Source organism: Pygocentrus nattereri, chromosome 3, assembly GCF_015220715.1.
Source record: "Pygocentrus nattereri isolate fPygNat1 chromosome 3, fPygNat1.pri, whole genome shotgun sequence".
Lineage (NCBI taxonomy): Eukaryota > Metazoa > Chordata > Actinopteri > Characiformes > Serrasalmidae > Pygocentrus > Pygocentrus nattereri.
The window spans coordinates 46980853-47008839 of NC_051213.1; the positions used below are offsets into that span (position 1 = coordinate 46980853).

A 27987-nucleotide genomic window follows, 5' to 3' on the forward strand; every position below is an offset into this window, starting at 1 on the left:
GTAACTTGTCAAGTAAAATTATCTGAAGTATAGTTGCTAAATGTAACATTTCTACTGTTGAGATTGTTGTACACATACTTATTTCTAGTCATTTATTAAGTAAAATTATCTCAACACAGTGACAATAATAATTTAGCTTGTTGTGCTTGAAACCAGGAAAATGATCTGCCAGTATACTGAGATCATTTTACCTTACATTTTTAAATTAACTACATAAAAATGTCCAGAAATAAATGAGCAACCATCACAAAATGGGACTTATATCGACTAGACTTATGAAGGACATTTTTCTTTCCAAGTGAATTTACGTTTATGAATATATATTAAACAACTAAGAAGATAATATTTATTTTATATACATTTCTCCTCATTCCCTTTCTCATATGAATAATACCAAAGAAGGCACTCCTTCAGACCTACACCTACAAAGTCTCAGGCACTGGTACCAGTCAGTAGCAGAATGCTACAATATTCTAGCTGTTTAATAATCTATTTGATTGAATACTGCCATATTTATTTATTTTAACCTCAGACCCCCCCCAATTTCAGTGTCTTACTAGAATACATAATGGTAATTTTCAGTAGTTACCTAGAAATTGTTAGGGGGCCATAAGGCTATAAGCAGCTGCTTATGCCGCTTATTAGGTAGAGCCTGCTCCGTATCCAATAAATCAAAGGCTTTGAACAAATGGCCATGGAAGGTCTGCATCCCTCACCTCAACAACATAGTCGTTCCAGCTGGAATAGCATCATATACAATTGCATATTCCTTAACAAATATGTTTTTTTTTTATTTTTGCAAGGAATCTATAACTTGCCATTTAAGTCAAATAGTTTACTGACTAAATTGAGATTGTTTGATTTCAATTGATATATATATACACACATATGACTTCTCTAGCAGGTGGTAAACTGACCCTCTGTCAGCAGACAAAGTTGTAGCAGAGATGTGTGTGGTGCTTATATAAAATGATGATTATTCCAGATTCAGTTATTTCTGAAGTGATTGAATAAAAACCCAAATGTGGCAGGTCGAGTTCTCTCGCTCTCCCAGCCTAAAGCCAGTGTGTGCCCTGATTATGACCCAATCACAGCAGCCGAGCGTCACGCAGGGGCGGAGCCTGTGCGTGACGTGGTGGGCAGGTAATTCTCTTTACAATATCAAGCAGTTAACCTCGGGTCACTCTTCTGCGCGAGCTCAGCGGCGATTTCTTCTGATTCTTCCGTCCAGTCTGTGCACTCAGCTCCTCTACACTCTGTCTTTATTAATCAGCTCAGTGCGGGATCAGGTCCCCTCACAGCTCGCGCGCTGAGGAGACTGTCCGTCCGGCAGTGGCGATGGCTGCGCGCGCTCTGACCTGCACTCTGACTCTGCTGGTGTGGGCAGGTAAGAGTTCCTCTCACTTTCTGCCCTCAGTGCTCCGGCTCTGGATGGATGAGTGTCCAGCCACTTTTTCTGCACTGCACAGTTAACATGTTTATTTCTTCACACAGGGGTCAGTTTAGGTCAGCTGGTTTTACCCAGCAGACAGAATGGAGCGGTTGGTGGGAACGTGGAGTTTAAGCCGATCAGTTCTCCTGCTGATACATATCAAGTGATCACCTGGAGGTTTGGTGAAAACATCGTGATTAGATCAATCAGTGGAGCAGTTTCAATACCACGACCTGAATACAGAGGCCGAGTCAGTCTGGACATTAACACTCTGGCTCTGGAGCTCAGGAATCTGACCATGGGAGATACTGGAGTGTATACTCTGATTGCTGATACAGCTGCAAGCAGCTACACAGCAGAAACTACGCTGAAAGTGTTTGGTGAGTAAACAGAAAAGAAGCTCTGGCAGGTCTTGCTCTTTAATCTTTTAGCATCCTTATTTTTAAAAGACATTTTCAGTGAGAAGACTGTTTAGGGATGGGAGAGCAATGCCACCTGAAGATACTTCAATCAGTCGGAGTAAAGCAGCTCATTTTATCACTTCGCTGCCTCTCCAGGATCTCAGCATGTTTTTCTTCTATAAGTACGGCATTGAAACTTTCCCAGATGGCTTCAGTGGTTCTAACTAAACAGAGATTAACATAGCTGTTTATTTGTCTGAGATAAAGTATCGGAGTCATTTATTAGTCATTTATTAGGCCACAGACTGTCAGTGTTCAATGTCCGGTGTCAGACTCTGGATATCACTTTGACTGTAAATTCTCTGCAGCTAAACAGAAGCTTTAATGTTCTGAACAATTTCCGGCTCTAGTTTCTGTAGTTATCTCTTGAATAGTAGGCTGCTGTGCCGTTGTCCACTCTGCTTATCCCAGTATGTCCTCTACTGCCATATCAGGATAGGAATCCATGATTGGTGGCTGACAAATATGCATAATAATCAAACGTCACTACATATCTCAGGGCAGATTGGTGTAGTTGGCTTTAAAGTTATTGGACCCTTGGTAAAGATGGGGAACAGATGTCTTTGAGATGACTTTTAACGTAAGCTATTGAAACCAGATGCTTTTCCAAGTCATTTTGGGTCGTTTCTTTTGGTCCGTTCATCATGAAATTTACACACAATGTAAAGGAAAAGAGGCATTTTCAGATTACATCAAAAATTCAACAACAACCAGAGGTTTTCTTCTGACACACACACACACACACACACACACACACACACATATATTGACTCACAGAGGTATGAAGATGAGCTGACACCTGACACAGAGGCCAACTTCCCTTCATTCATCAATATAGGGAAGATTATAGAATACACAAATGAGATGAGTGAGAAATTGGTTGACCTTCTTGAATCAAGCAGTGGTTATAAAAATACACCTACATGTCTAAAAATGGCCACACCCACTGTTTGGACAATTTAAGATTGTAAAATAATCTGATTAAGAAGTGTAAAGGGCACCTATTATGCTCATTTACAGTGTTCATATTTTTATTTTTGGGCTGTACTACAATAGATGTGCATGCCTCAGTGTTCATGTCTCTGTTCGCCCTCCATCAGAAACACTTCTTTGTATTTAGCCTCCCGGTGAGTCCAGTGTGCTCTGACTGGTCAGCTCACCCACTTTGTTCTGATACGTCAACTGCCCCGTCTTGCAGTCTGGAGGCTTGGGGTGCTTTTACATGGTCCGGATCATAGAGGTGGTCCAGATTAAACTGAACCGTGGTTTGGTTTGTCTGCAGCGTGAAACCACTTTTTTGGATGGTTTGGACTTTCAGACCAATTACTGGAAGTAATTGAAAGACTATCGTCACCCAATAAACAATTAAAGAAGAAAAGCAAAAATGAGCCACAGTAGCAGACTGGGAGAGGAGATAAAATATTAAAGTAATTTGGTCCGATGAAGGATGAAGGACAAAATCCTTTCCACAGAGCTGAAAGGTGTCAGAACGTAATCACCGTGAAAAATAAAGTTTCATTTACTGTCTGGCTCTTGCCAACACCGCTCGCTCTCTTCATTCACTCTCTAGCTCGCTCAACCACCACTGCTCTTCCTCTCTCGGCCAACTTTGAAAGAGGTGTTTAAATCCTACTTTTTCTGCATTTAAGGAGCCTAACATGACACCGTCTCTCTCTTGACTGGCGGTTTCTCACTGTTCAGTGGGGAGTGGAGTGGATTCAGGGCAAGCGGTGACAATTGGGCACAATGATAAAAAGAACGACTCTGCTCCGATCTTACCAAAGAGCCATCGAAAAAACCTACAACGTTGGTTCTGCTGTATCAGTTTGAGCCAGCCAGTTTGAGTCCAGTCCTGAAAGTCTGGTCATCATCTTCTCCACTTGCTACAGCACTAAACGCACTCTTCCTCCTCCAGTAGCTGCTGTGTGCTGTGAGGGCAGTCCAAGCTTGCTGGTAGGCGGCAGTAAGGACTGTGTGACGAGATTGCATCATCTTGTAAATAAGGAAAAGCACGTCTCCTGTCCAACACAAGGAGAAAACACACTGGATCACGTCTACACGAATGTGGAAGAGGCGTACAGCACCACCCCCTTGCCTCCATTCGGTATGAGTGACCACATCTCTCTGCTGATGAAGCCCACATACCGGTCCTGAAACGGGTTAAAGTCACTGGATTCATGAAGAAGTGTGTAGATGACGTGACTCAAATTAGACATTCTCACACTTTCAATCCATGGATGAGCAGTGAAGTCCGCAGTCTGCTGAAAGAGCGTGATGCAGCCTTTAAATCTGGCAACAGCAAGGAGCTCAAAGCTGCCAGACACAACCTAAAGGCTTGCATCAGGGCTGCAAAGCACAAGTACAGCACACAAATTGCAGCCCACTGCAACACTAACTCGGACCCCCGACAGATGTGGCAAGGGATTCAAGCTATTGTGAACCACAAGAACAAAGTCAGTGCTCCATTAACCACAGATGCCTCCCTCCCTGCTGAACTGAATAACTTTTACGCACGCTTTGAGACCACTGCTCAGTCTCAATATGCTAACACTGCCCTGCCCCTCTCCACAGAGGAGCCCCCACCTGCACCACACACACACTGACTACTGAAGAGGTGAGGAGAGCACTGTCACGGGTCTCTACTCGGATGCCCTGATGGCATTCCAGGGTGGGTCCTGAAAGCGTGTGCCAATCAGCTGGCTGCCACCTTCACGGACATTTTCAACATCTTCCTGGCACAGTCTGTTCTACCTGCCTGCTTCAAAGCCACAACCATCATCCCCATCCCAAAGAAAACCACCATCTCAAGCATGAATGACTACCGCCCCATTGCTCTCACACCCATAGTCATGAAGTGCTTCGAGAGACTGATCCTCACTCACTTAGAGAGGAGTCTTCCCAGCATCCTGGACCACTCCCACCAGTTTGCCTACCGGGCAAACAGATCTACTGAGGGCGCAGTCTCTCTGGCAATGCACACTGCACTCAACCACCTGGAAGGAACAAACACCTATGTTAGAATGCTGTTCATCAACTTCAGCTCCGTCTTTAACACCATCATCCCCTCCAGACTCGTCTCCAAGCTCAACACACTTGGAATAAGTCACACCCTGTGCAACTGGATTATGGCCTTCCTCACCTGCAGACCCCAGTGTGTTAGGCTGGGTGAACACACCTCCCCCTCCCTCATGCTCAGCACAGGTTGTCCACAAGGCTGTGTCCTCTCACCAATGTACACACTGTACACCTACAACTGCACTCCAAAGCACAGCTCCAATACTTTCATTAAATTTGCAGATGACACCACATATATATCACCAACAATGATGAAGGACCATACAGAGAGGAAGTCACGCTCCTCACAGAGTGGTGTGCTGCCAACAACCTCTCCCTCAATGTCAGCAAAACCAAAGAACTGATTGTTGACTTCAGTAGGGGAAGTAGAGAGCATGCACTATTGAGCATCGAGGGGGCGATGGTGGAAAGGGTGAACAGCTTCAAGTTTCTTGGTGTCTACATTACCAAGGATCTCACTTGGTCGCTCAACACATCCCACATCATCAGGAAAAGCCAACAACGCCTTCACTTCCTCAGAAGGCAAAAAAAAAGTCTACCTGCCACAACAGCTCCTCTGCAACTTCTACAGAGCCACAGTGGAGAGCATCTTGACCAGCTGCATCACCATCTGGTACGGCAGCGCCACTGCTGCTGAATGCAAGGCCCTGCAGAGGATGGTCAAAACTGCTCAACACATCACCACAGCTGTCCTCCCACCCATGGAGGACATATATGATAACGGATGTGAGAGGAAAGCCACCAACATATCTCTGACCCCACACATCCCAGCCACCTCTTGTTTCATCCTTTGACATCCGAGCCAGAACCACCAGGTTCAAGAACAGTTTCTATCCCTGAGCTGTCAAACTGGTCACATTGGCAGCATCGACCTGAGCTTAACAACAACACTACAGTCTGTTAATGATTAGCCTCATCACCCAGCACACTCCACACTGAGCTCCACCAGCTCAGAGGACTGTATGCTGTGCACTTCATATCTGGCTAGCCTTATTTCTAGTATATTTATACAGTTACTGTTTATTTAAGATGTTATCTGCTGCTACTCTGTACCTGCATTGTACGCTTTATATACAGATCACTGTTTACATCTCTTTTTTTACCAATAGTACTTCTGCATGTACTGTACTGGACTGCAATTCACCAGCACATTTCTGTCTGTATACCTGATACACTTGAATATCTGACTGTGCACTAACTGTCTATACATCCAGTACACCTATAACACTCGCCTATGCACATCTTGTCTACGTTCGACACCTGTACCTACTGACTAAGCACATTTTGTCTGTCTTTTACTGTCTTTTGTCTTTGCACTGTTTACTATGCATCTTTTATTACTGCACTGGAAAAGTAGCCCGATAGTGTTTCGTTATACTGTATTGTATAATGACAGTAAAGTTGAATTGAATTGAATTGAATTCCGACGAGGAGTTTCAGGCAGCTGAGAAAAGTGGTTTCTATGGGAGAGAGTTTCTCCCTTTCATGTTTTCTCCTTTTCATATTGAGCTTTGTAACTTTGCAGACCGTTTACTTGCACAAAAACTATAACAGGTCCCCTTTTAAAAAACTGAGGATGCATGGTTATTTAACCCCAATGCCCAGTTTGTCTCCAGAAAGACAAAAATGTCTCCAGTGATCACAGCTGGAGTTTTGAGGAAAATTGTTGCAAGTCTGGAAAATTACAATCTGAGGCCATATCCATAGTAGATAACTAAGGTGTAGCTGAGGTCTTTCTGGACTTCACTGCATACTTGCCCTGACACAGGGTCTAAGGATCTAAGAGTTCTTTCCTGACCTTTTTCTCCTATCTTTACCAAGGGTGCAAATAAATATGGAGATGACGGTTGAGGAATCTAGGGATTGCTGTCATAAAATGCCAAAGTCCACTCTGAGCACATTTACAGTGCTTCTTATTGCTGTCTCAGCTCCACAGTTTTTAATGTGTGCATGGAGCTCTCTGGTTGTGAGGTTGACAGTGGAGCTCCAGCCAGTGCTTCATTCTGCTGTTCTTTTCGGTCCCTAAATTGGGACCTCTCTGCCTTTTGAGTGCACTTTCACACATGGGGCATGTGGGCCAAGCTAACATTAGAGTAACATGGAGGCAAATATATTGGAGCATAGTTATTTGGCCTGTTTCTTTGTGTCTACCAAAACATCCTATGGCAATTTTTGGCAAGGGTCTTCCATGGATGTTAGTTTGCAAATCTGGTCAGTCTTGTTAAAGATGGTTCTTATGGGCCAGACCTAACGATTTTGGTGCGCTGGTATGTTGGTAGGATAATCAGTAATGCTAGTTCAGGTCTTAGTGTGAACTGACCCCTGTATTACTCTTTGACTTCCAGAGCCGGTCTCCAATGTTACCATAACACCAGGTGAGACAGAGCTGATTGAGTTCAACAGCACTGTCAGACTCACTTGCTCCGCCTCTGGCTCAAACCTCTCATTCTCATGGCTAAATATAAGCTCTGAGGTGACTGTTGGGGGACGAGTTCAGCTGACCAATGGGAACAGAACTCTGACCATTACCAGTGTAAGCAGAGATGACACAGGACCGTACATATGTGAGGCATCCAACGCTGTCAGCAACAAAACAAGTGACCCTTTAACTCTCACCATTTACTGTGAGTTCCTTCTTATCATCTGACTTGTTGAGAGGATGCTGTGATTTATGGAACCATCGTACGTAATATATCTGATTTATCAATGAGAGGGTGGTTGCCCTAAAGCTGACTGAATATGGACTATTCCATTGCAGATGGTCCAGACCATGTTTCTGTTAAAACAGAATCTTTGGAAACCATCTACAGCTCTGGGTCTGACCTCACACTAACCTGCTCAGCTGAGTCCAGCCCTGCTGCTGAGTTTCAGTGGGCTTTGAATGGAACAATGCTGAGTGTAGAGGGTCCAGAGCTCAACCTTACCAACATTGAGACCAATCAGAGTGGCAACTACACCTGCACAGCCCATAACACCAAGACCCTGAGATACTCCACATCTGAACCCATCCACATCACTGTAATGGGTGAGTTGTAGATTGACTTGAAGAGTCTGGGCACTCTGATTTATTTGGTTGACATCCAGTGTTGAATTTTATTGACTTTAACCAAAGATGAAAAGATGGCTGAAGATTCCTCAACAAGGTCTTTCAGAAAAGTGGACAATGGCACATGTAGAAACTTTGCGTCAATTGAAATGCAGCACTAAACACAAAGTAATATTACTGTATGTGTAATGTTGTCTTTGTAATTTATTATCATAGTTAAAGTCATCACTTACTGTTTTAGCTTGTGCTTGAAAACCTACATTGAATTCCCAGTGTAAACAACCACATTCATTGTGTGCATTTCTATAATTGGTTAATAATTTCCGTATAATTTAAATGTCGGAGTGCTGATGGGGATTTCACTATTTCACTTCAGTGCTATCCTGATGGAGGAGAACCAGAATCTAGCTTTCCAAATGTAGCTGTTGGGTTATTCCATGTTATTCCTGGCTTGTGATATCTTCATATCTTCATCAGAAAATATACAAGCAAAAATGCTCTATTCAGTTCATACATTCATGGCAAATTTTATAACTGTGCTTCAAATGTATTTTTTATATATTATATATAAATTATACATCTTATGGATTAATCAATTTTAAGAATTTAAACCCATTTTCAAAAGATATATCAAGGAATTTACAAGAAATATTGTAGAGAGTTGACATTACACATACAGGAAACATTAATTATTTCATGATCACCACCTTTATTAGAGAAATACAAATGTATTTTACATTGTACATCAGCTTTTTCAATTGAGAAAATTAATACATTGCTACAACATATTGAACGATGTACTTTTTATGTCAGTGTTAAGTTTTTGTTTGATGTTTAAGTGTAGTATTCTTACTTTAAAAAAAATCAAATCTATTTGTTGTTTATTACCACAATCAATATTTAAAGCTTCACACAAGCTTTAAATAAGGCTCCATAAAATCTTGTTCAGAAATTCTAAAATTTATGTTAAAATGTCAAAGATTCTACTCTATGTATTACTTGCAAACAGTAGCATTTTGAATAGTAGCGTCAGGCTTTTGGACCAAACTTTATATTTCATTTATGCATTTATGTTTGTTTAAAAATCTATTAATTTTATATGCTAATGAGCCCTTATTCAGGAAAGAAAAATAAATCTAATAGATCTTAAAATCATCCAAATAGATTTGTATCTGTGAAGAAACCTGAATTTGGAAAAGTAACTCAAAAGTTTCAGTTTCATACTTTAGCATAAGATTGACTCTTGTAAGAATTAACATGAAACTAAGTAGTATCAACTTGATAGTTTCAGCTCAGTCGATCATGCTGTAAGTAGTTAAATTTGATATTTGAAATGTGATTTAGAAACTGACCAGGGCCAACTTTAACAACAAAACTGTTTGGAGCATAGCTGGAAAACTTTGTGAACATTATTACTAGATTTTTTTTTTATGGAAATCCAATAAATGACCTGTAAGACTATAGATGGTCCTGTTGGACTGACTACTCTGGATTAATTTGGACAATGTGGTACAATTGTTTTTGTAGGGTAGGTAATTAAAATGTAACCAAAAAATCCTGAATGTGGAAATGAACAAGTTCTCTACGTCACAAGTATTTTTTTATGTATGGCATTTATTTATTCAGGTTTTTTCCCATATAGATAAGTAAGGTTTTCATTATTTACAGTGTTAAATTAAGCAGATTTAAACTGCTTAGTTTTAGAAGAAGTGCTTATAAGTACGCAGATTTTGTTTATGTTGCCTAAAATAATGGCAGTTCTATTATAGAACTCGGTTCTTATTATCTAAATGATTTTTGGGGTGTTTTTTATTTTCACAGTAAACGTATCTGGAGCTACCATCACTGGTCCAACAGGTCTCGTAATAGAAGGCAACTCTGCTAATTTATCCTGTGATGCGAGTGGGACTATCGTCACTACAGAATGGATGAAGAATAATCAGAAGCTGTCTCCTAGCAACAACATCATATTCTCAGCTGATAACAGATCAGTGTCGATCAGTGCGGTGGGCAGAATGGACAGTGGTGAATACCGATGCACTCTCAGCAACCCTGTGAGCTCTGATAGTGACGTGTTCACCATGACTGTTAACTGTAAGTACAAAACATCAGCCTGCTGTTCGTTTAATCTACAGCTGCTCTGTAATCTGACAGCTAACGGCTCTTCACTGTTACAGACGGACCTGATAATGTGAGAATTGAGGGGCCCAGTGAAGTGGAGGAGAGAGGATCTGTGATGTTACTGTGCTCTGCTGAATCTGTACCAGATCCCAGATACGCATGGACGTTTAACGGAACAAATACTGGAGTGACTACAGACTCACTCACAATGGATCAGGTCACTTTCTCTAACAGTGGAACTTACACCTGCACCGCCTGGAATAATGTCACCAGACGTGAAACCTCAGCATCCCATTCTTTGGTAGTAAGAGGTAAAATTTTTCTCTGGACTACAGGAATACTAGGTTTTCTCTGTCTGATAAACTGGGCATACAATATCCTGCACTAAAATCTAATAATATTTTGTTGTTATAAATAAAATCAATTATAGCTGTAGTAGATCCTATTACATTTTAGAGTATGCTCCTCTTCAGTTACTTAATAATCTAGGAAATGTATCTCAGAACTGGCTGCAGAGACTCAAAGGGAAACTACTGAGGGATGTAGCAATTCCTGGAATTTTGAAGTGGGGTTCAGGTGGGGTCACAGATTTCCTTCAGGGCCCTTCAAATTCAGAGAGCCATTTCCCAACATTTGTGTTGTTTTTGGTAAAAGGCCAATACTGGCATAGTAAGGCACTAGTGCTTGGACCCCAAGGATTACCACTTGCCATGCCATTTGCAGTCAGTTACCACGCCTAATATCTATGACAGTGTACAGAAATCAATATGTTCTACATCAGTTTCAGACAAGTAGACAAGTAAAGTGGTTGTTTGCTTCGCCTGTACAGTAACGATTTCGGAGAAAAAAGGTTTTGTTCCAACCATAGCAATATATAATCTTCTTGTTGACAGCAGAGATCAAAATGAAACTCTTTAAATATACACCATGCACATGAATGTCGTATCCACCATACTAAAAGTAAAAGTTTGACAAACACGGAATGAATGGCTCGGAGGAGGTGATAGCCAGTAGGGTGGCACTTATGGGGCCAATTCAGAGTTTTAGTACAATTCTAGCTCAAACTGTAATGAGAACATATACAGAAGTATAGTTAAGCCTGTTGTGTTTAAGTTTCAGTATATTTGACTCTACGGGTATTAATTCTGCCCCTGGCCACCCTTTAATTTCTCTAATGAGATCACCTTAAGTCTTGTGCAGGACTCCTACCATGTTAAGAACATTGTTGTGGTGACACACAGGAATCTGCACTGTAAAAATTTAGAAGTCTTATTATTTATAGGTTTGTTTAACTTGACAGGTTTTTGTAGTTGTGTTTACTTTTCCACAATGTTAGGCCGCCAGCTAATAATGAAAAAATAAAATTTTTGACTTTGATTCTCATGAAGTGTCTTGTGAACAACTCTGCTTCTTACATACTCTGTCAGCCAAATATATAAGTAGTGTTTACTGAAAAAACATTATGAAATGATTAGAAAGACTATTAATGTGTCATAGATAATGTCTCTCCCACATAGAAGCCATATTCTAAATATATTTAACTGTTTGCAGTGTTTGAATGTTGAATGTATGTGAGACTCACTTGGAAATATATTGTGAACTTGACACATATTTTGAAAAATACGTAGAAATATACACTCGGTGAACACTTTACTAGGAACACGCTGGGAACACTGTGTAGTACCTTCCTTTGCTCGTGAAACAGCCTAAATTCTTTGTGGCATGGACTCCACAAGATTTAGAAACATTCCTTTGAGATTCTTGTCCATGGTGACATAATAACAGATTTTTCAGGAACACTTTCATGCCGCAAATCTCCCACTCTATCAAGTCCTAAAGGTGTTCTACAGGACTCAGACCCGGTGACTGAGAAAGCAACTGAAGAACACTGAACAGGAATATGTTCATGAAACCAATTTGAGATACTTTTGCTTTGTGTCATGTTGCATTATTATCCTGGAAATAGCCATTAGAAGATCATATCTATATAGATTATTAGAATTGTGGCCATGAAGGGATACAGGGCAGCAACAACACTCAAACAGACTCATTTCAAACAACAATTGGTATTAATGAGCCCAAAGTGGGCCATTACACCACCTCCACCAGCCTGAACTGTTAACACACGGTTTAGTCCATGGGTTCATACTGTTGGCACCAAATTTTGACCATCTGTATGCCTAAGCAGAAATTGAGATTCATCAGCCCTGGTTATGTTTTCCCAGTCTTTAACTGTCCAATTTCATTGAGCCTGTGCCCACTGCAGCCTCGGCTGTCTGTTCTTTGCTGACAGAAGCGGAACCCGACATGGTTTTCTGCTGTTGTAGCCCATCCACCTCAAGGTTTCATGTGCTGTGCATTCTGAGATGCTTTTCTGTTCAACTCAGTTGCACCAAGCGGATATCTGAGTTGACCTCTCTCATCATCAAGGCGTTGTTGTCTGCAGAACCACTGCTCACTGGATGTTTTTTCTTTATCGCACCATTCTGAGTAACTACAGAGACTGCTAGTGGTGAAAATCTCCAGAGATCAGTAGTTATGGAAATACTCAAAGCCACCCATCTGGCGCCAATCACGCCATGTCAATTCACTGAGATCACATTTTTCCCTATTCTGATGGTTGACGTTAACATTTCCTGGCCCATAACTGCATGATTTTATGCACTACTCTGCTGCCACCTGATTGGCTGATTAGATAATTGTATGAATTAAACAAGCAGGTGTACAGGTGTTCCTAGTGAAGTGCTTGGTGAGTATAACTTGGTGAGTGTAACTTCGCTTATGCGGTAATAACAACAATAATAATAATAAGAAGAAGAATATGATCAAAGTTTATTTATTAAATTTATTTATATAGCAAATTTGTCTCAAAGCCAAATTTTACTTCCTTGCTTAACATACTGAGGGACATGAACTGAGAAAAGTTCAACAAGAAAATCAAAGGTCAGGTTCGACTTCATATTGTCTTTCATGTATTAGTTCTTTGTCAAGCAATTGTCTCAAAAAAAAATCCTTTAATCATGTCTGACTCAATATCATGAATGCATTAAATGACTCTGATCTGCTGTTTTCTCTGTGTTGTTTCAGAAATAGGGAGTCTGAGTGGAGGGGTAGGTTCGCTGTCTGCTGGAGCTATAGCTGGGATCGTAATTGGAGTTTTACTAGGAGTCGCTCTTGTGGCTGGTTTGATTGTCTACTTTACAAAATTTGCAGGAAGGCAAGTACACAGCACCTTCACTTTATAACATACCTCATACCTCATCACTCACAATCAACAAAGTTCACTTTTATTGGTTCCCCAGGAACTGTCACCATGAAACCAGCAGAATGAGGAAGTTATTTTAGTGCTATTTCTAGTGACTGGAACAATTTACAATTCAAGAAGAAGACCATTAGCATTACTGTGTACAAACCAAGCAGTCCAGACAAAACAATGAGCTTATGAGCTTCATCGGAAAGAAAAACTGCCTCCAAATCAGTAGCTCCCAATCATTAGCCTTCATCATTTCTACAGAAACCTCCAGTGTTAAAACCTAAACAGTAGACCTGCAACACAAACTGAACAAAGCATGAAGATTATACACGATTACTAATGTTTTTCCTAGAAAAAAAGCAATTTTGACTGTGGTTTTCCAAGCCGCTGTGGGAAAGTGTGGGATGTTGAAGGAAATCATTAATGCAGAAAGACCACAAATCTTCTCTTGGTGGTTTAGATGATGATTAATCATTTACTCACTGACTATGGTTAATTATTTCCACAGTCCGTGGCAGAGACCTCAAACAGTCAGATAGGTCAGATTTAGTTTCAGTTTGGCCTATATGTAGTGCAAAACTGCATTTGTCTGCAGAGGTGAATGGGTTAAGTATTAAACGGCACCCTTCTTCTGGACAAGCTCGTCCATTTTACTGTATTGGAGAATAGATCTCATCTAGATCTCTAGACAAAGCGATAAAAGTTTATAATATATAGTTCATAAGACACATAAAAGAGAATAAAAAACCAGCTGCATCTCTAGGTAATAAAGAATACCAAAAACAGAAGCTCGCTGATTTGTCAGTGAAGGTGGGAATGGCCTTTCCCTGAATTTGCATTTGAGCATGTGTTTCCCTTTAACAGACAGCATAACATCAATCTTACGTTCAGGCACCCCCCAGAATTTTGATCTTGAGACTATCAGGGGGTCCAAGAGATTAAATTGGACATCTTGGACTCCCCAGGACGTCTGTATTTTGCACCTAGTGTCAGCTGTCTCGAAAACAAAGTGGAATACTTTATATGCAACTCACTGAACAGCGGGAGGTGATTTAGTGGTCTGCTGTTTTTTTTTTCAATTGAAACATGGCCGAAACATCCCTGACTTAACCATTCAGCTAAATGGTATAACATTAGCGTGTCACAATGTCTGCACTTATTTGTTGCTAACTAGTATAAAGCTTTTGTCAAAATGTCCTATTATCAGCATTTTTTTCAATTACCGCGGTGTATCAGACGATAGCTGAGAGTTCCAGTGAAAGATTTTTAGGCTCTTTTAAGGCATAATATATTTAGAATTTTTGAGCTGCTTATCTAACTTAATACTTAAATCAGATTGATTGTAAAGCCTGATCTTCATTGTGTTGTCTTCTCTGTACAGGCCAAAATCAAGCTCAAGAGGAGTAAAGCAGAATGGAGGTATGTGTGATCTTCAGTCCACGAACCAGACATGTACATGCTGACAACATACGGTCTGTTCCAAACTTCACACTTGTGGTTTATGGCTTTGCTTAAGTGTACAGTTGCATGATATATTTCAACATGATACGGTTAAAGAAGTAAACCAGCAATCAGGAGGTTATTGGTTCAATTCCCAGGACCAACTGGGTGACCCAGGCAGCACTGCTCGACTCATGACCTTGTGCTGCTCTGTTCATGAAGTTGTGCTGGTCTTAGATTTTCTTAGAGATCACTAAATTATAATATGGTGCAAGTGTAAATATGCAAGTGTAAATATGTAAAAAAAATATGTAACATAAAGAAGGCCCTCCTTTAGACTGGAAGTGGGCTGATGTGTATCGTCCCACAGTAGCTAACATGTTAATATTCTTCCTGATATTTCAGAAACAGTTTGTTAGGACCTCACCAAAGTGTTGAATTGAGAGATAGATATAGGGAAAAAGGCAAGAGGTGCCCCTTAAGAACAATACCAGTTTACTGTAAAGCTAAACGGTGCCTGTGAAGATGATGCAAAGATCCACACATAGTTGGGGGAAATAAACTAGAACTTTTTATTATATTGATTATTAACTATTATTATAACTATTTATTTATTTATTTAAATTTTTTACTCCGATTTTCTGCCCAATTTAGTCGACTCCAATTCCACCCGCTTGTTAAGACTCCCCCAGTCACACGATGCTACCAATGCTAGGAGGGTGAAGGCTAACACAGGCTTCCTCCGAGACCTGTGAAACCAGCCAAAGCTTCTTTTCAAACTGCCACTCACGCAACATCACGGGACAGCCGAACGCGCTCGGAGGAAAGCGCCAACTACGTCAGCTAACAGATGCCTGCGCTGACCAGTATTGCATTGAGTGACGGGAGGAGTAGGGGGGCCATGCTACCCACCCAGAGAGATCAAGGGCAATTGTGCTGTCTTGGACTCCCGGCTAAGGACGGCTATAGCATCACCAGGGATCGAACTCGCGATCTCCTGATGACACGGACAACGCTTAGACAGTTGTGCCACTCGGGAGCCCAGCTAGAACTTTATTGTTCATAACAATATTACATGCACCAATTTATTATTAGGTGTAAATGATTCTTGTTCATGATAGAACAGATCAAGTATGAGCTGCAGAAGCTGATAAATTCCAGCAAGATTGCAAAATACAGCCTGACTAACAGTCACTGTAGCTAGCATGTAATGCTAAGGTTAGCTAATCAGCGAAGCTCCAGAGAACCATTTTATGTCCTTACAATGAAAATAAAATGAATTAAGTTCAAATATATGTGTGGCAGTATACAAAAGGGGGCACCAGAACACAAAAGGCAATATACAAAAGGGGCCCTTTCTGTTCCATATTATGCTTTCATTTTTCACACTGCATCCAGCCCTTATATCTTCATATAAATACCTAGATCATTATCTCATGACAAAAATACTGTCCCACATGCTGGAGAAATGGGACACATTGGAATGTTTACCATATGAATGCACATAAACCCACAAGTGTGAACTTTGAGTTCTGTTGTTTACTGATTAAAGGCCTTTACACACCCAGAGCAATTTATTCAGACAGCAAAATGATTTTAACACATTTTTAACTGATGATAGCTTGCACACCATTATTTTATTCGGCCAGCTGTTTTTCAATAATAAATCCTGTTCCCCTGCATGCTGCTACATTACTGTGCACTACATTCATTTGCTGTGATTTGTTCTTTCTCGTAGTTAACAGGATATCTGTTCATGAGCTCTAATGGTTATCAGCATTCGTCAGAATACATATCGTAGTTGGCATGGCAACAACCAAGATGCTTGATGCAAGATGCTTTTGCCAAATGAAGTTTCAGATCAGACTGAGTTACAGACATGAAAACTAAATATGAAAGGTCTTAAAACATTTCAGCTCCTGAATGAGTAGGTAAAGCTTTCTGTTCTCGTTTCACATGTCCAAAATGGAAAGTAGCTGACCTAGCATCACTGTTTGACGAGGAGCGAAGAATATCTTTTTGTACTTGAAGACATTCTGCCTGTTTGCTAGTTTTTGCTCTATGGGTGCAAAAAAAAGAAAAAGAGCTGTGTCAGGTGTGTAGCTATGAGGCAAAAAATCATGTCTGAATATTTTTCATGTTGTTCTGGTGTGTAACGGCCTTAAAGGTGGGCAAAAAAAAATGCTTATACATTTTCAAGACGTGTATCATGATATTCGCCTTTTCTGAGGTTTACCAAAAACATTTCAGTGGACTTCTCTTTAAAACATAATTGTTGATGCAATGTAAGAATGTGAAAATTTAAGACTGGCTTTATATGATAAAACTTTCATGCAACTAATTGACAGTTTGCACAAAGCACTGCAAAAACAATCAACGTTGTACACAACACGTTCAGTTACTCTAGTAGTTAGCCGAATTAGCAGCTTGTATTTAGCATATTGTATTGTTCCTACTTTAAAGAAATTATGAATCAGTCATTTCAAATGATGTCATTTGACATCATCATGTGATGCATTATTGCTGTTTTGATTGGCTGACTTTTGCAAAGTTGAGACAGTTGCAACTGTTGCGGCTGAATTTCAAGTGAGTTGCAGGACGCTTTATATTTTGCAATTCAAGTGCAGTTTAGTTTCATCTTGGTTTCAAGCAATTAAATTTACATTAAAGGTACCATGTAAAGCCAGCCTGAAGAACCTGACCACTGTGTAAAGGTTTGGTACTAATCCAAGGTTTATTCTAGAACCATTTAGGAACTGTTAGTTTTCAATATGTGCAGTTACTATACATTAGGTGTAATTGTTTACAGGCCCTCTATAATTGGGCTAAGGCACATCTAAAAGGCTTTTGTTGTTGCTTACCATTGTAGAATGAAGCACTGATCTAGATTGACACCCTCTTCTACAGTAAAGCAGTATTCTAGAATGAAGTTGTGTTCTAGAATAAAACAGTGTTCTACACTTTAGCAGTGTTTGAGAAACGTTCTACAATAAAGCAGTATTCTAGAATGAACTAGTATTTTAGAGCACCCAAAACGGTTGTTCTGTTTTTACAAGCTTGACATCGTAACAATAGAGGAAACCCTTTTTGTGTACTATATGAAATAATTTTCAAAAAGGTTCTATATAGAAATGATATAGAAAAGGGTTATTTAAGGTATTCATGGTTCTATATAGAATAATATACTAAAGAACCCTTGAAGAACCATTTTTTTGTAGAATACTGTTTTTTAAGTGTGTGGTTTAGAGCGAAGCATTGGTCTAGAATGAAGCAGTATGCTGGGGTAAGGTGATTTTTTTAAAAAGAAGTAGTGTGCTAGAATTGTTCTAGAACTGAGCATGTTTTATAAAGAAGCAGTGTTCTAGAATGAAGCCGTTTTATTGAATAAACTGTTTTAGAATAAAGCTGTACTCTAAAATGAAGTAGTGTTCTGAAATGAAGCAGTCTTTATGAATGGCCAAGTGTTCTAGAATGTAGTGTTCTACAATGAAGCAGTGTTTTCGAATAGTGAAGTGTTCTAGATTGAAGTAGTGTTCTGAAATGAAGCAGCATTTTTGAATGCATTAGTGTTCTAGATTGAAGTAGTGTTCTGAAATGAAGCAGCATTTTTGAATGCATTAGTGTTCTAGAATGAAGTAGTGTTCTGGAATGAAGCAGTCTTTATGAATGGCCAAGTGTTCTAGAATGTAGTGTTCTACAATGAAGCAGTCTTTTCGAATAGTGAAGTGTTCTAGATTGAAGTAGTGTTCTACAGTGAAGCAGTATTTTTGATCGGAGCAGTGTTCTAGATTGAAGTAGTGTTCTACAATGAAACATTACTTCAATCTAGAACACTGCTCCATTCAATGATACTGATTCATTTTAGAGCACTAATTCATTCTAGAACACTTCACCATACAAAAATACTGCTTCATTGTGGAACACTACTTCAGTCTAGAACACTTCACAATACAAAAAGACTGCTTAATTGTAGATCATTGCTACATTCAAGAATAGATACGTTCAAGATAATGTTCTAGACGTACTGGTGATACTTGTGATATGTGGCGGCACGATGGCGTAGTGGGTAGCGCTGTCGCCTCACAGCAAGGAGGGCCTTGGTTTGATTCCCTGGCTGGGCGACCGGGGTCCTCTCTGTGTGGAGTTTGCATGTTCTCCCCGTGTCTGCGTGGGTTTCCTCCGGGTTCTCCGGTTTCCTCATGCAGTCAGGCCAATTGTGTAAAATGATCAAATTGTTAGTCGCTCTGGATAAGAGCGTCAGCCAAATGCCGTAAATGTAATGTGATATACTCAGGAAGGTGTGTTATGATGTGATTTGTCACAATAACCATACAAATTGCTCACCATGTTTAGCTGAATTGATCAGATCTATGAAAATCATGTACTTCATGCAGAACATTGTTTATTTGAATATTGACATGTGCAATTTCTTACACAGCAACACAGAATGGAGGCGAACATGTGAGTCACTGTCTTTATTCTCCATGTCTCTCAGACCTTTAATTCACTGCCTAATGTTTAACTTTGAGATCCATAAAGCGCATCTGTCTATCTGTCTGTCTGTCTATCAGTCTCCACTGTAAAAGTTGTATGAAGGCCTGGTTTATAACACATAACCGTTACTTTATCTTAATTACTGCACCATCCCATTATTCTCAGCCCTTTGATAGCTGCCATATACAGATGTCATTAAAGCTATAGTGACTTTTCCAGGCAGTGGACATGGTTTACAGTAAGCCTGCTGAGGACTTTGACCTCACACACAGCTCCTCTCACTGCTGGCTGGGGCAGTTCATGGTTCAGCATGTGTGAATAGTTTAGGGAAGTGCACTAATGTTTTGCCCTCAGTGGGCTGTTCTTCCATTTTGTCAAAATGGCCATTAAATACGGGAGATATTTCTGAGATTAAATTAGATAATCCACGTCCATACACTGTCATCAAGGTAGAAACAATGTAAATGTGCCCTCAAAGATACAACAGTGGTTCTAAGGTCCGACTGTGAAGTTTTTCCAGATGAAAAGTTCATAATTGTACCTTTTCCAAACCAAATGTTTTAAAACAGAACAATACAATAAAAGCCTGGAGACAAGGCGGGGTGCTGAGATGTACCCTTGAGGGTCCCACCCCAGTGACGAGAGGGGTACTCCCCCAGTGACAGTTTCAGACCTTTATTTCAGAGAGTGTAAGGAAGGAAGAAAAATAAGTGAAAAAATAGGAGCTTCCAAAACTGACGATCAGTAAACAACAAAGCTACATAGAAAATATGGCTCCTAACAACCACCTGGAAGACCTGGTAGACACAAAACTGTCCCCCATCAGATAAACAGCACTTTTATCTGTGAGAGAGAGGAGAAAATCAAGCTGCTTGAGACCTGAAAACATCCCCAGGTGTTTTTGTTTATTATGAAAATCGTTACAGAAAAAAGGAAGCCGATATGACCCATGGCATTTGCATGACCAACAAATAAGATGCTCAAAGGAAGCATGTTCTCATTGTCAGTACTGATAGACTGAACATGACATATGGCTCAAATAAACCCATCTGAATCACATGTTAAAACATCGATGTGAATTAAGTTCTATATTTTCTACAATGCTTCCAAACAGCTCACACATGCAAATAAACAACAAGTTGTGCACATTCACCCCCTCTTATCAATCATGTGCACTGAGCATTGTGCCAAACTTCCTACTGCAAAGGGGAAATTCAGATCGCCACAAACTTTTTCTGTAAGTTATGCAAATGTAGGTGTTACAGAGAAAGACATTCTTCCCATACAAAAAAGTACATCTAAAGTTTATTTTATTAAGTAACATTCAAGTATATTATACAAGTTTATCTTACGTAGTAAGTATACTTATATCAGTGTTCTAGCAGTTCTTCTAAGTGTACTATTTCAGTACTTTTTGGGACTAAATTGGCCACTTTTAAGTTTATAAAAGTATATTTTTAAGTGTTCTTTAAGTGTAAAAGTAGTCAACTTTGAGAACACAACTAGCTGACATGTAAGTATTCTTGTAAGTGTGCTATTTCAGTACTTTTTGGGGCTACACTGGCCCACTTTTAGTTTAGAAACGTAAATTTTAAAGTACTTTTTCAGTGTAAAAGTAGTAAACTTTAAGAGCACGACAAGTTTACATGTAAGTTTTATTTTGTACTTTAACTATACTGTGAAATACACTAAGCGATAAGATACTTAGGTTTAATTTTGTGTAATATATCTTTGATAAGTAGATAAAAAGTAAACTGAGAGCAAACTCACTTACATTTAGTACTGCATCAAAATCCATGTTTGGTGAATCCAACTTGTGTATGTAAAATAGGTTTAGCTTGGAATCCAATTAAAGTGAAAAGTATTTTGACTAGAGATTCTAATTACATGTTCAAATGGAGTTTATTACAAGCAGTTTTAGCTTATAATGCTATTGTTCCGTTTACACTGGATTTTACAAAAGAATTTACAATTTACACCTGTGAAAATTGCATTTTTCTAGCCAGAATTCATTTAGATTTTTTTGGTTTTTGCAGCATTTGGCAGTTGAAGTAGTTGAAATGTATTGTTTACTAGTGAAATAGGAAATAAAAGTTATGCCATATCAATTAGAATTTCAGTTTGTAATTTTTTCCTTGTATGGAGTAGAAATTTTGTAAAACTTTAAATCATGTTAATAAAATTTTTTACTGTAATTATAATGAATTGAAAAAATTAACACTTGCTTAATTTGAATTTTAAATTTGAAGTCCTACATGCAAAAAGTAGAATTTCTTCAATTAACAGTATGATTTTAAAAATGTAATTTTTATGCTACAGGTTTTATGCCCTTTTTAGTATCAACATTTTTTTAAATAAAGGAGCTATATTTCTTGGTTAAAAGTTAGAAACATATTTATTGAAAAATGTACTATTATTTGTCACTTCTTCACTTAAAATTTGTAACTCTGTTTTCTGAAAATTTTTCTTTGTTTCTTTGTTTTTCATTTCTTTAATTTTGGCAGCTAACCAGAGCTTCACTTGGCATGGTTTATTGGCTCTTGCCCAGGACACTGGCGAAAATGCAGAAGTGTTAAAAGACATTGACACGCTATTCACCGCCACAGAGCCTTTATGAATAGCTCTTATTTAACGTGCCACACATTTTGCATGGTGTACCACAGACTCAGTAATCCTGTGCATGTTGAACACTATGTGCTTAAGCTACGTTAAAACTCCTTTTAAAATTGTATGCCTTCTCACGCAGAAGCAGTATGCACCCAACATCAGTGAATTACTCGATAAAAACTTTAGATATCATTATAAGGTCCCCACTGATAGAGCTTAGGTAACCAAATTCAGCAGCAGTACTGACATATTCAGGCCACTTGCTACAGTGGCACTCATTAGTTTTAGTTTTTTCTTAGCTGCTGGGAAATTGATAATTCCTGACACATCATCTAAAGAAATGAACCTCTTGCCTCACCCTTGTTTATGTTGTGCCACTCTAATTTTAAGTTGGCATCGTAGGCTAGTTATCATAGGCTGTGTTTACATGCAGATTATTGCCAATCTAATTGAATACATTCTGATTATAGATTAAAACTGAGGTGTTCTTTCTTACTCTATGCAACAATCTGATGGAAAGTCTTTGTTTACATGCTCACTACAAGTAATCAGATCCAAATTATGCACATGCATAGAGAACCGCTTAATGTAGACGTAACCATGACATTGTGAGTCCAGTCAGAGTGAGATGAGCAGCAGTGAGCAGTGCTTGTGTTTTTAATCACTTTAAAATCATCAAAACGTCCTTCACTTGTCCTTATTAAAGAAGGCCTGCGTGTAAACATGGCTACTGACTATAGATATAGATACTAACTGTTGGTGCCTGGAATTTAGAAGACATTCTACTCATTCTTAGTATTATTATCCATTTAACAGCCTCTTTTCCTTTTTTAGGAGCTAAACTATGCAGACATCCGGCACTTTCAGAATAATCAGAGTGTACTGAATATGGGGGGAACCAGCACACAGACACGGCAAGGAACGCCGGCCATGGTGAGGGCTCATCGGGGGGCTAATCAAGTAAGCAGATCCTTTTGATATGCAGGCCCATATTTATTGTCATCACTGTTGAACAGTTAAAGGGAAGAATACATTTGGCTACTTTTGCTTTAAAGTGGCAAATTAAATATTGGTGTGAAATCAACTGTTTTGGACAAACGGATACTGTATGTTGAACAAGACTGTAATAGCAATGTTTAAGTGGCATAAAGCTGAAATATGTGGATTTTGAAAATCTTGGGTAAATCATCAGATTTCAGAAATGATTCCAAACCGACCGTCTTGGGTTTGCTTTGCTGCCAGTGGGTAGTGTGCAAAACTTTAAGTTTGTATATTCATTAGTTTCTGGCCTTAAAGAGGAACTTCACCACATTTTCTAAATCCCTGCATAATTAAATAGAGTAAACAGGGGCTCCCGAGCGCTACAGCCACCCGTAGCCGGGAGTTCAAGAGAGCACAGTTGGCCTTGCTCTCTCTGGGTGGGTAGGACGGCCCCCCCTTCTCCCCTCATCACTAAATGCGATGCCAGTCAGCGCAGACATTCAGAGTGGTTTGGTGTGAAATGCTCTGTTCACAAGAAACTTCCAGAATCAGAGTTGTTTATAGTGCTGGTGATAGGAACCAGACGTCCACCTCTAAAAACTGAGGCGCTCACAAACAAGTTGGCTGATGCCTGAGAAACTATTTCATGATAGTTTCAAGATGAAGTTGTTCTGTAGATATACACATGGCAAGGAGTTGCATGCACGCCATTTTGTGGCAAAATAGTCCCCAAAGAGATGATTTTAGATCCATTTTTGCGCTGTTGACATTGCCACCCCTGCACACTTAGAAATTATGGTTCTTTAAGGGTTCTTTAGTAAGAAAATAGAACATAGAACCATGAACACTCAAAGAAGCCTTTGATTAGTTCAGATTGATGGAGAATGTGCTGTAGATGGTTCTATATAGAATCTTTTCAAAAAAGGATCTAAATAGCACCAAAAAGAGTTCTTCTAATGTTATTCTGCCAGGTTTGTAACTTGAAAAGAACGGACAGGCAGCGTTCTGTTTTTATGCACCAAAGATCTCCAGTAAACATCTGTCAGGGTCCTTCTGTCAGTGTTTTTGAAGAATAGTGTGTGAGTTCTGATCATGCCTTCAACATGGTGGTGGTAGTATGAGGGAAGAACGCTTCGTCACAGGTATGGAAGATGAGGGTGTGAATTTATAGGGCGTGATATTTGGAAGAAGGAGGGGTCTCAGCCATGTTCCTCCCCACAAGCGTCGGTTATAACATAACTACATTTAAAAACATATTTCTTTTGTGTTTAACTAGCTTTTATTGTTTCACTTGTTCTGGAAAACAACTGTTACTTTCTTTTTAGTTTTTGGACTTATTTGTATTTGTGTCTTGTGTATTTTACACAGTTATTGGTTATTATATACATTTTTAATTGTTTATTGATGACCTATTTCTCTTCTTTCTCTGTTGAGTTTACCTTTTTATATTTTACATTGTACCATAAATCACTTTATTAATGTTTGAAAGGGGCTATATAAATGACTATTATATTATTATATATAAAAATATATTTTTATTATTATAATTATTATTGTTATTATTATTATTATTATAGGGAGCAAAGCCCGAGGCAGAAGTCACCTATTCTGAGGTGAGGAAGTGATTTTCATTAGAAATGGACCAAAGTGAACTGAGCAGTGTACCAGACAGCTGAGGATTTAAGCAAACGGGAAGCAACAGGAGAGTCCAAGACTCTGAAGTGTCTGATTGTTACTGCATTCTTCAGGAAGGAAACCCTCAGCGATGGATCTGAGCACTGAGCTTAATATCAGACGCAGATACTTGTGCATGTCCACTTTTTGCCTTAATTCAGTTGTGCTATCATCTCATTTTTTGAGGCCCTCAAATGAGGAACGGCCGTTAGCTGTGTCCGATATCGAGGAGAGACGCATTGCAAGGATGTTGTAGATTAGAATTCTTGCGCTGCTTAGCTGCTTCATCTGCCTGATGATATAAGAAAGACAAAGAGCAGCAGGAAGGTTGATGATTAATTTTACCTTTGGACTTTTGCCTGGCATTTTCTCAGGGAACCGAAACCGAGAAGTTGGAATAATAAATATAATTTGGTTGTATGTAAATGAGCTTTTTGAAATGGTTATGACAGTTCTTTGTTCTTCTTTATTTTTTTGTAAGCTTGTGTGTGTGTGTGTGTGTGTGTGTGTGTGTGTGTGCATCTTTTTTTTTGGAAATGTATTATTTTAAGCAGAATATCTACATTTTGGGGGATTATTTTGATTGTTTAAATGCTGCTATGTATTGTGTGCAATCGATCATATTGCATTTTAGACCTTATTATATAAAAGTCAATTTGATTTGTTTTATTTCCAGTCAAAACAGCCGTTAAGTACAAATGAATCGATTTTCAGCGCTAACAAAACAGAACGAATATTGTTGCTTTCCAATGAAAACCATGCATCTCAATTTTTGTCCATTTTCATTTTTCTTCATCATTTCAACACATCTGCAGTGCTTTACTTTGTCTGAAAATGTCATGATGAAAGGACCAATAGAAATGCTCCAAAATCACCTGAAATAAAATCACTTTACATTGACTTCTATTAAAAGGTACGAGTATTTTTGCCTTCTCCTGTAAAGTTATTATTAGTAAAGTTATTATTTGAGATATATTGCAGTTTTACCTTGGACAGCGATGATATATGTAACAGAAAATGACACAAGAGCCTCGACAACAAGCTAAAATATCAGATGTTTCAGTGTTGAGTGTGTCCACTCTTGACCTTTATTCCAACTTCCATTCTTTTCAGGAGATTCACTTTGAGTTTCTCAGAAGAAATCTGTAGATTAAGTTCAGTCTTAGAATTTTCTGCTCACAGTCCAACTAATCCCAATTACAAATTACTCACCAGTCCTTTAAACCCTCCACATCTCAAATGTCTATATTAGTATACTTCTTTTCACCCAAATATAAGTGAGTTTGCTCTCAGTTTACTTTTTATGTACTTATCAAAAATACAATACACAAAATTATATGTAAGTGTACTTGGCTCATACTTATTCATAAACTTGTATATACTTGTGGCCTGTACCTGTAGTTATATGTCTATAATATAAATATAAAATATATACTATAATATATACTTTCATAAAGTAAAAAGTTGGCTAGAAGTAAATAACTAGTACTTATAAGTTCACTTATGTCTTCATTTTTGTCGTTTTTTGAGGTTTTGCTATTATTTGAAAATGCCAGTTCTCCTTTATGTTGTGTGTAAATTTCATGATGCATGGACCAAAAGAATGGCCCAAAAAGACCTGGAAAAAAATTCTGGTTCCATTGAATTACATTAAAAGTATAGAATGTTTTTTCCTTCTCCTATAAAGGTACCATTTTGGAGATATGAGGTTTTGTTCCAACAAGAAGCGTTAAAGTATTTCACAGTATCGTTGAAGTACAAAATAAAAAATTTCTCAAAGTTTACTACTTTTACACCAAAAGAATACTTAAAAATATACTTTTAAAAACTAGAAAACCAATTTAGTCTCAAAAAGTATTGAAATAGTACACTTAGAAGTATACTACTAGAACATAGAAGTATACTTACTTATACTTAAATTATATGTGGGAAATAAACTTAAGTTTACTTATTAAAATCAACTTTAAAGTATACTTTTTAATTGTCGTTTCAGTGTGTCTGTCTCTTTTTCACCACTGATGTCAGTTTTGTCTCCCGGGTGGTTGTTAGTAATCTCATTGTCTGTCTTTCGCCATCAACCGCTGCAGTGAAATAAACCAGATGTTGATTCTTTGGAAGCCACAACCACTTTGACAACAACAGACACTGCTAAAGCTCGCTTTGGATAATCCCCATTTTAATAAATAATGTTAAAACATATCACTGTCGGAACAAAACCTTGTATCTCCAAAACAGTAACTGTAAAGGATGTTAATGCAACAAGATTGTTTTCCAGGTAATTTTGGTCTGAGGTTACAAATTATGCAAAAAAGTCAACAGCAAAAATTTAGAATCTTATTGTTTCTGTAACTTTAGCTGTTTTGGAAACTCATTTTCCTTTGATGTCCTCTTTCCTTACATGAGTGGATTATCTAATCTAATCTCCTCAGAAATATTTCCTGAATAACTTGTACTTTAATGGCTGTTTGACAGGAAAGGAAATAAAAGTGACTTTTGTACAGCACTGTACTGACATGAAATCAGAACATGAATGTGATAGATTGTATCAGAAAGTTATAAATGGTTAAGTTAAGGTAGTTAGTAGTTGTAGATTTTCTTACAGCTTCATTCTTTTGTAATTCAAATGATTTGCCACAGCTCATTACAGCTCTTTCTGAGATTATATTATACATAAATATTATACTGCTTATTTCTAACATGATTTTGGCAGTGTTACTATCTGTAAGTGAGACTATTTTGATACTTTATTTATGATATAACTTTTAACAAATGCGCTAAAGTAATTCAGATTCAATATAGGGTAATAAGGAGGAACACTCCAACATTTACAGTATTGTACTGTACTGTACTGTAATTTTACAGAAATAGCACTGTTGTGTAATTGTTTTGTCAATTGAACATTTGGCATTAACAAAGTTGGAAAACATCCAGTAAATAAAGTCATTTTCAAAATATGCCTTGTGTGGAGAATATTTAAATACCACACTGTTGCATTCAAGCCTTTTTTGTTGCGTGATGAGAACTTGGACAGTTGGCATTGATTTTTTTCAACTTTCAGAATTTTGTTGTCTTTGTCAGTTTTCATGCTGAATTTTCATGCTGGCATTGACAAAAGTTTGTGCGCAACCAACAGCGGCAGGCAGATATGGAAACGTTGCCATGGTGACATAGTTACAAATGAAAGGATTATCACAGTAAACTCCTGGTGGAAGTGTTATGCTTTGTGTCCAGCCACTATGGGGTCAGCAACACTTCATTGCATGAGCAGACCCTTGTTCACTGCTAGCTTGAGTTGTTTGTTCATTAGCACAGCAGCATACACGGCTTATGTCACACTGTGTCAGCTGGCACTGGATGTTGGCATCAGTGCATTTTTAGAAGTAGGAATATATGAGTACAGTAT

General features: G+C 38.6%; 1 protein-coding gene across 1 annotated transcript; it reads left to right on the plus strand.

The window, feature by feature from the left end:
* Window positions 1-810: 810 nt before the first annotated feature.
* LOC108432329 (carcinoembryonic antigen-related cell adhesion molecule 5-like) lies at window positions 811-27538 on the plus strand. The gene is made up of 11 exons (XM_017706084.2): window positions 811-1387; window positions 1495-1812; window positions 7314-7592; window positions 7727-7993; window positions 9836-10108; window positions 10192-10446; window positions 13223-13352; window positions 14770-14807; window positions 19267-19289; window positions 22764-22889; window positions 24488-27538. The coding sequence occupies exons 1-11, from the start codon at window positions 1339-1341 to the stop codon at window positions 24533-24535; spliced, it is 1806 nt and encodes a 601-aa protein (XP_017561573.1). The 5' UTR covers window positions 811-1338; the 3' UTR covers window positions 24536-27538.
* The last annotated feature ends 449 nt before the right edge of the window (window positions 27539-27987 follow it).

Excerpts from the sequence above, each read along its gene's own strand:
- LOC108432329 (XM_017706084.2), top strand. The coding sequence starts at position 1,339 with ATGGCTGCGCGCGCTCTGACCTGCACTCTGACTCTGCTGGTGTGGGCA. Across the intron at positions 10,447-13,222 it reads CCATTCTTTGGTAGTAAGAG|AAATAGGGAGTCTGAGTGGA; the intron begins GTAAAATTTTTC and ends GTGTTGTTTCAG. Across the intron at positions 14,808-19,266 it reads AGGAGTAAAGCAGAATGGAG|CAACACAGAATGGAGGCGAA; the intron begins GTATGTGTGATC and ends TTTCTTACACAG.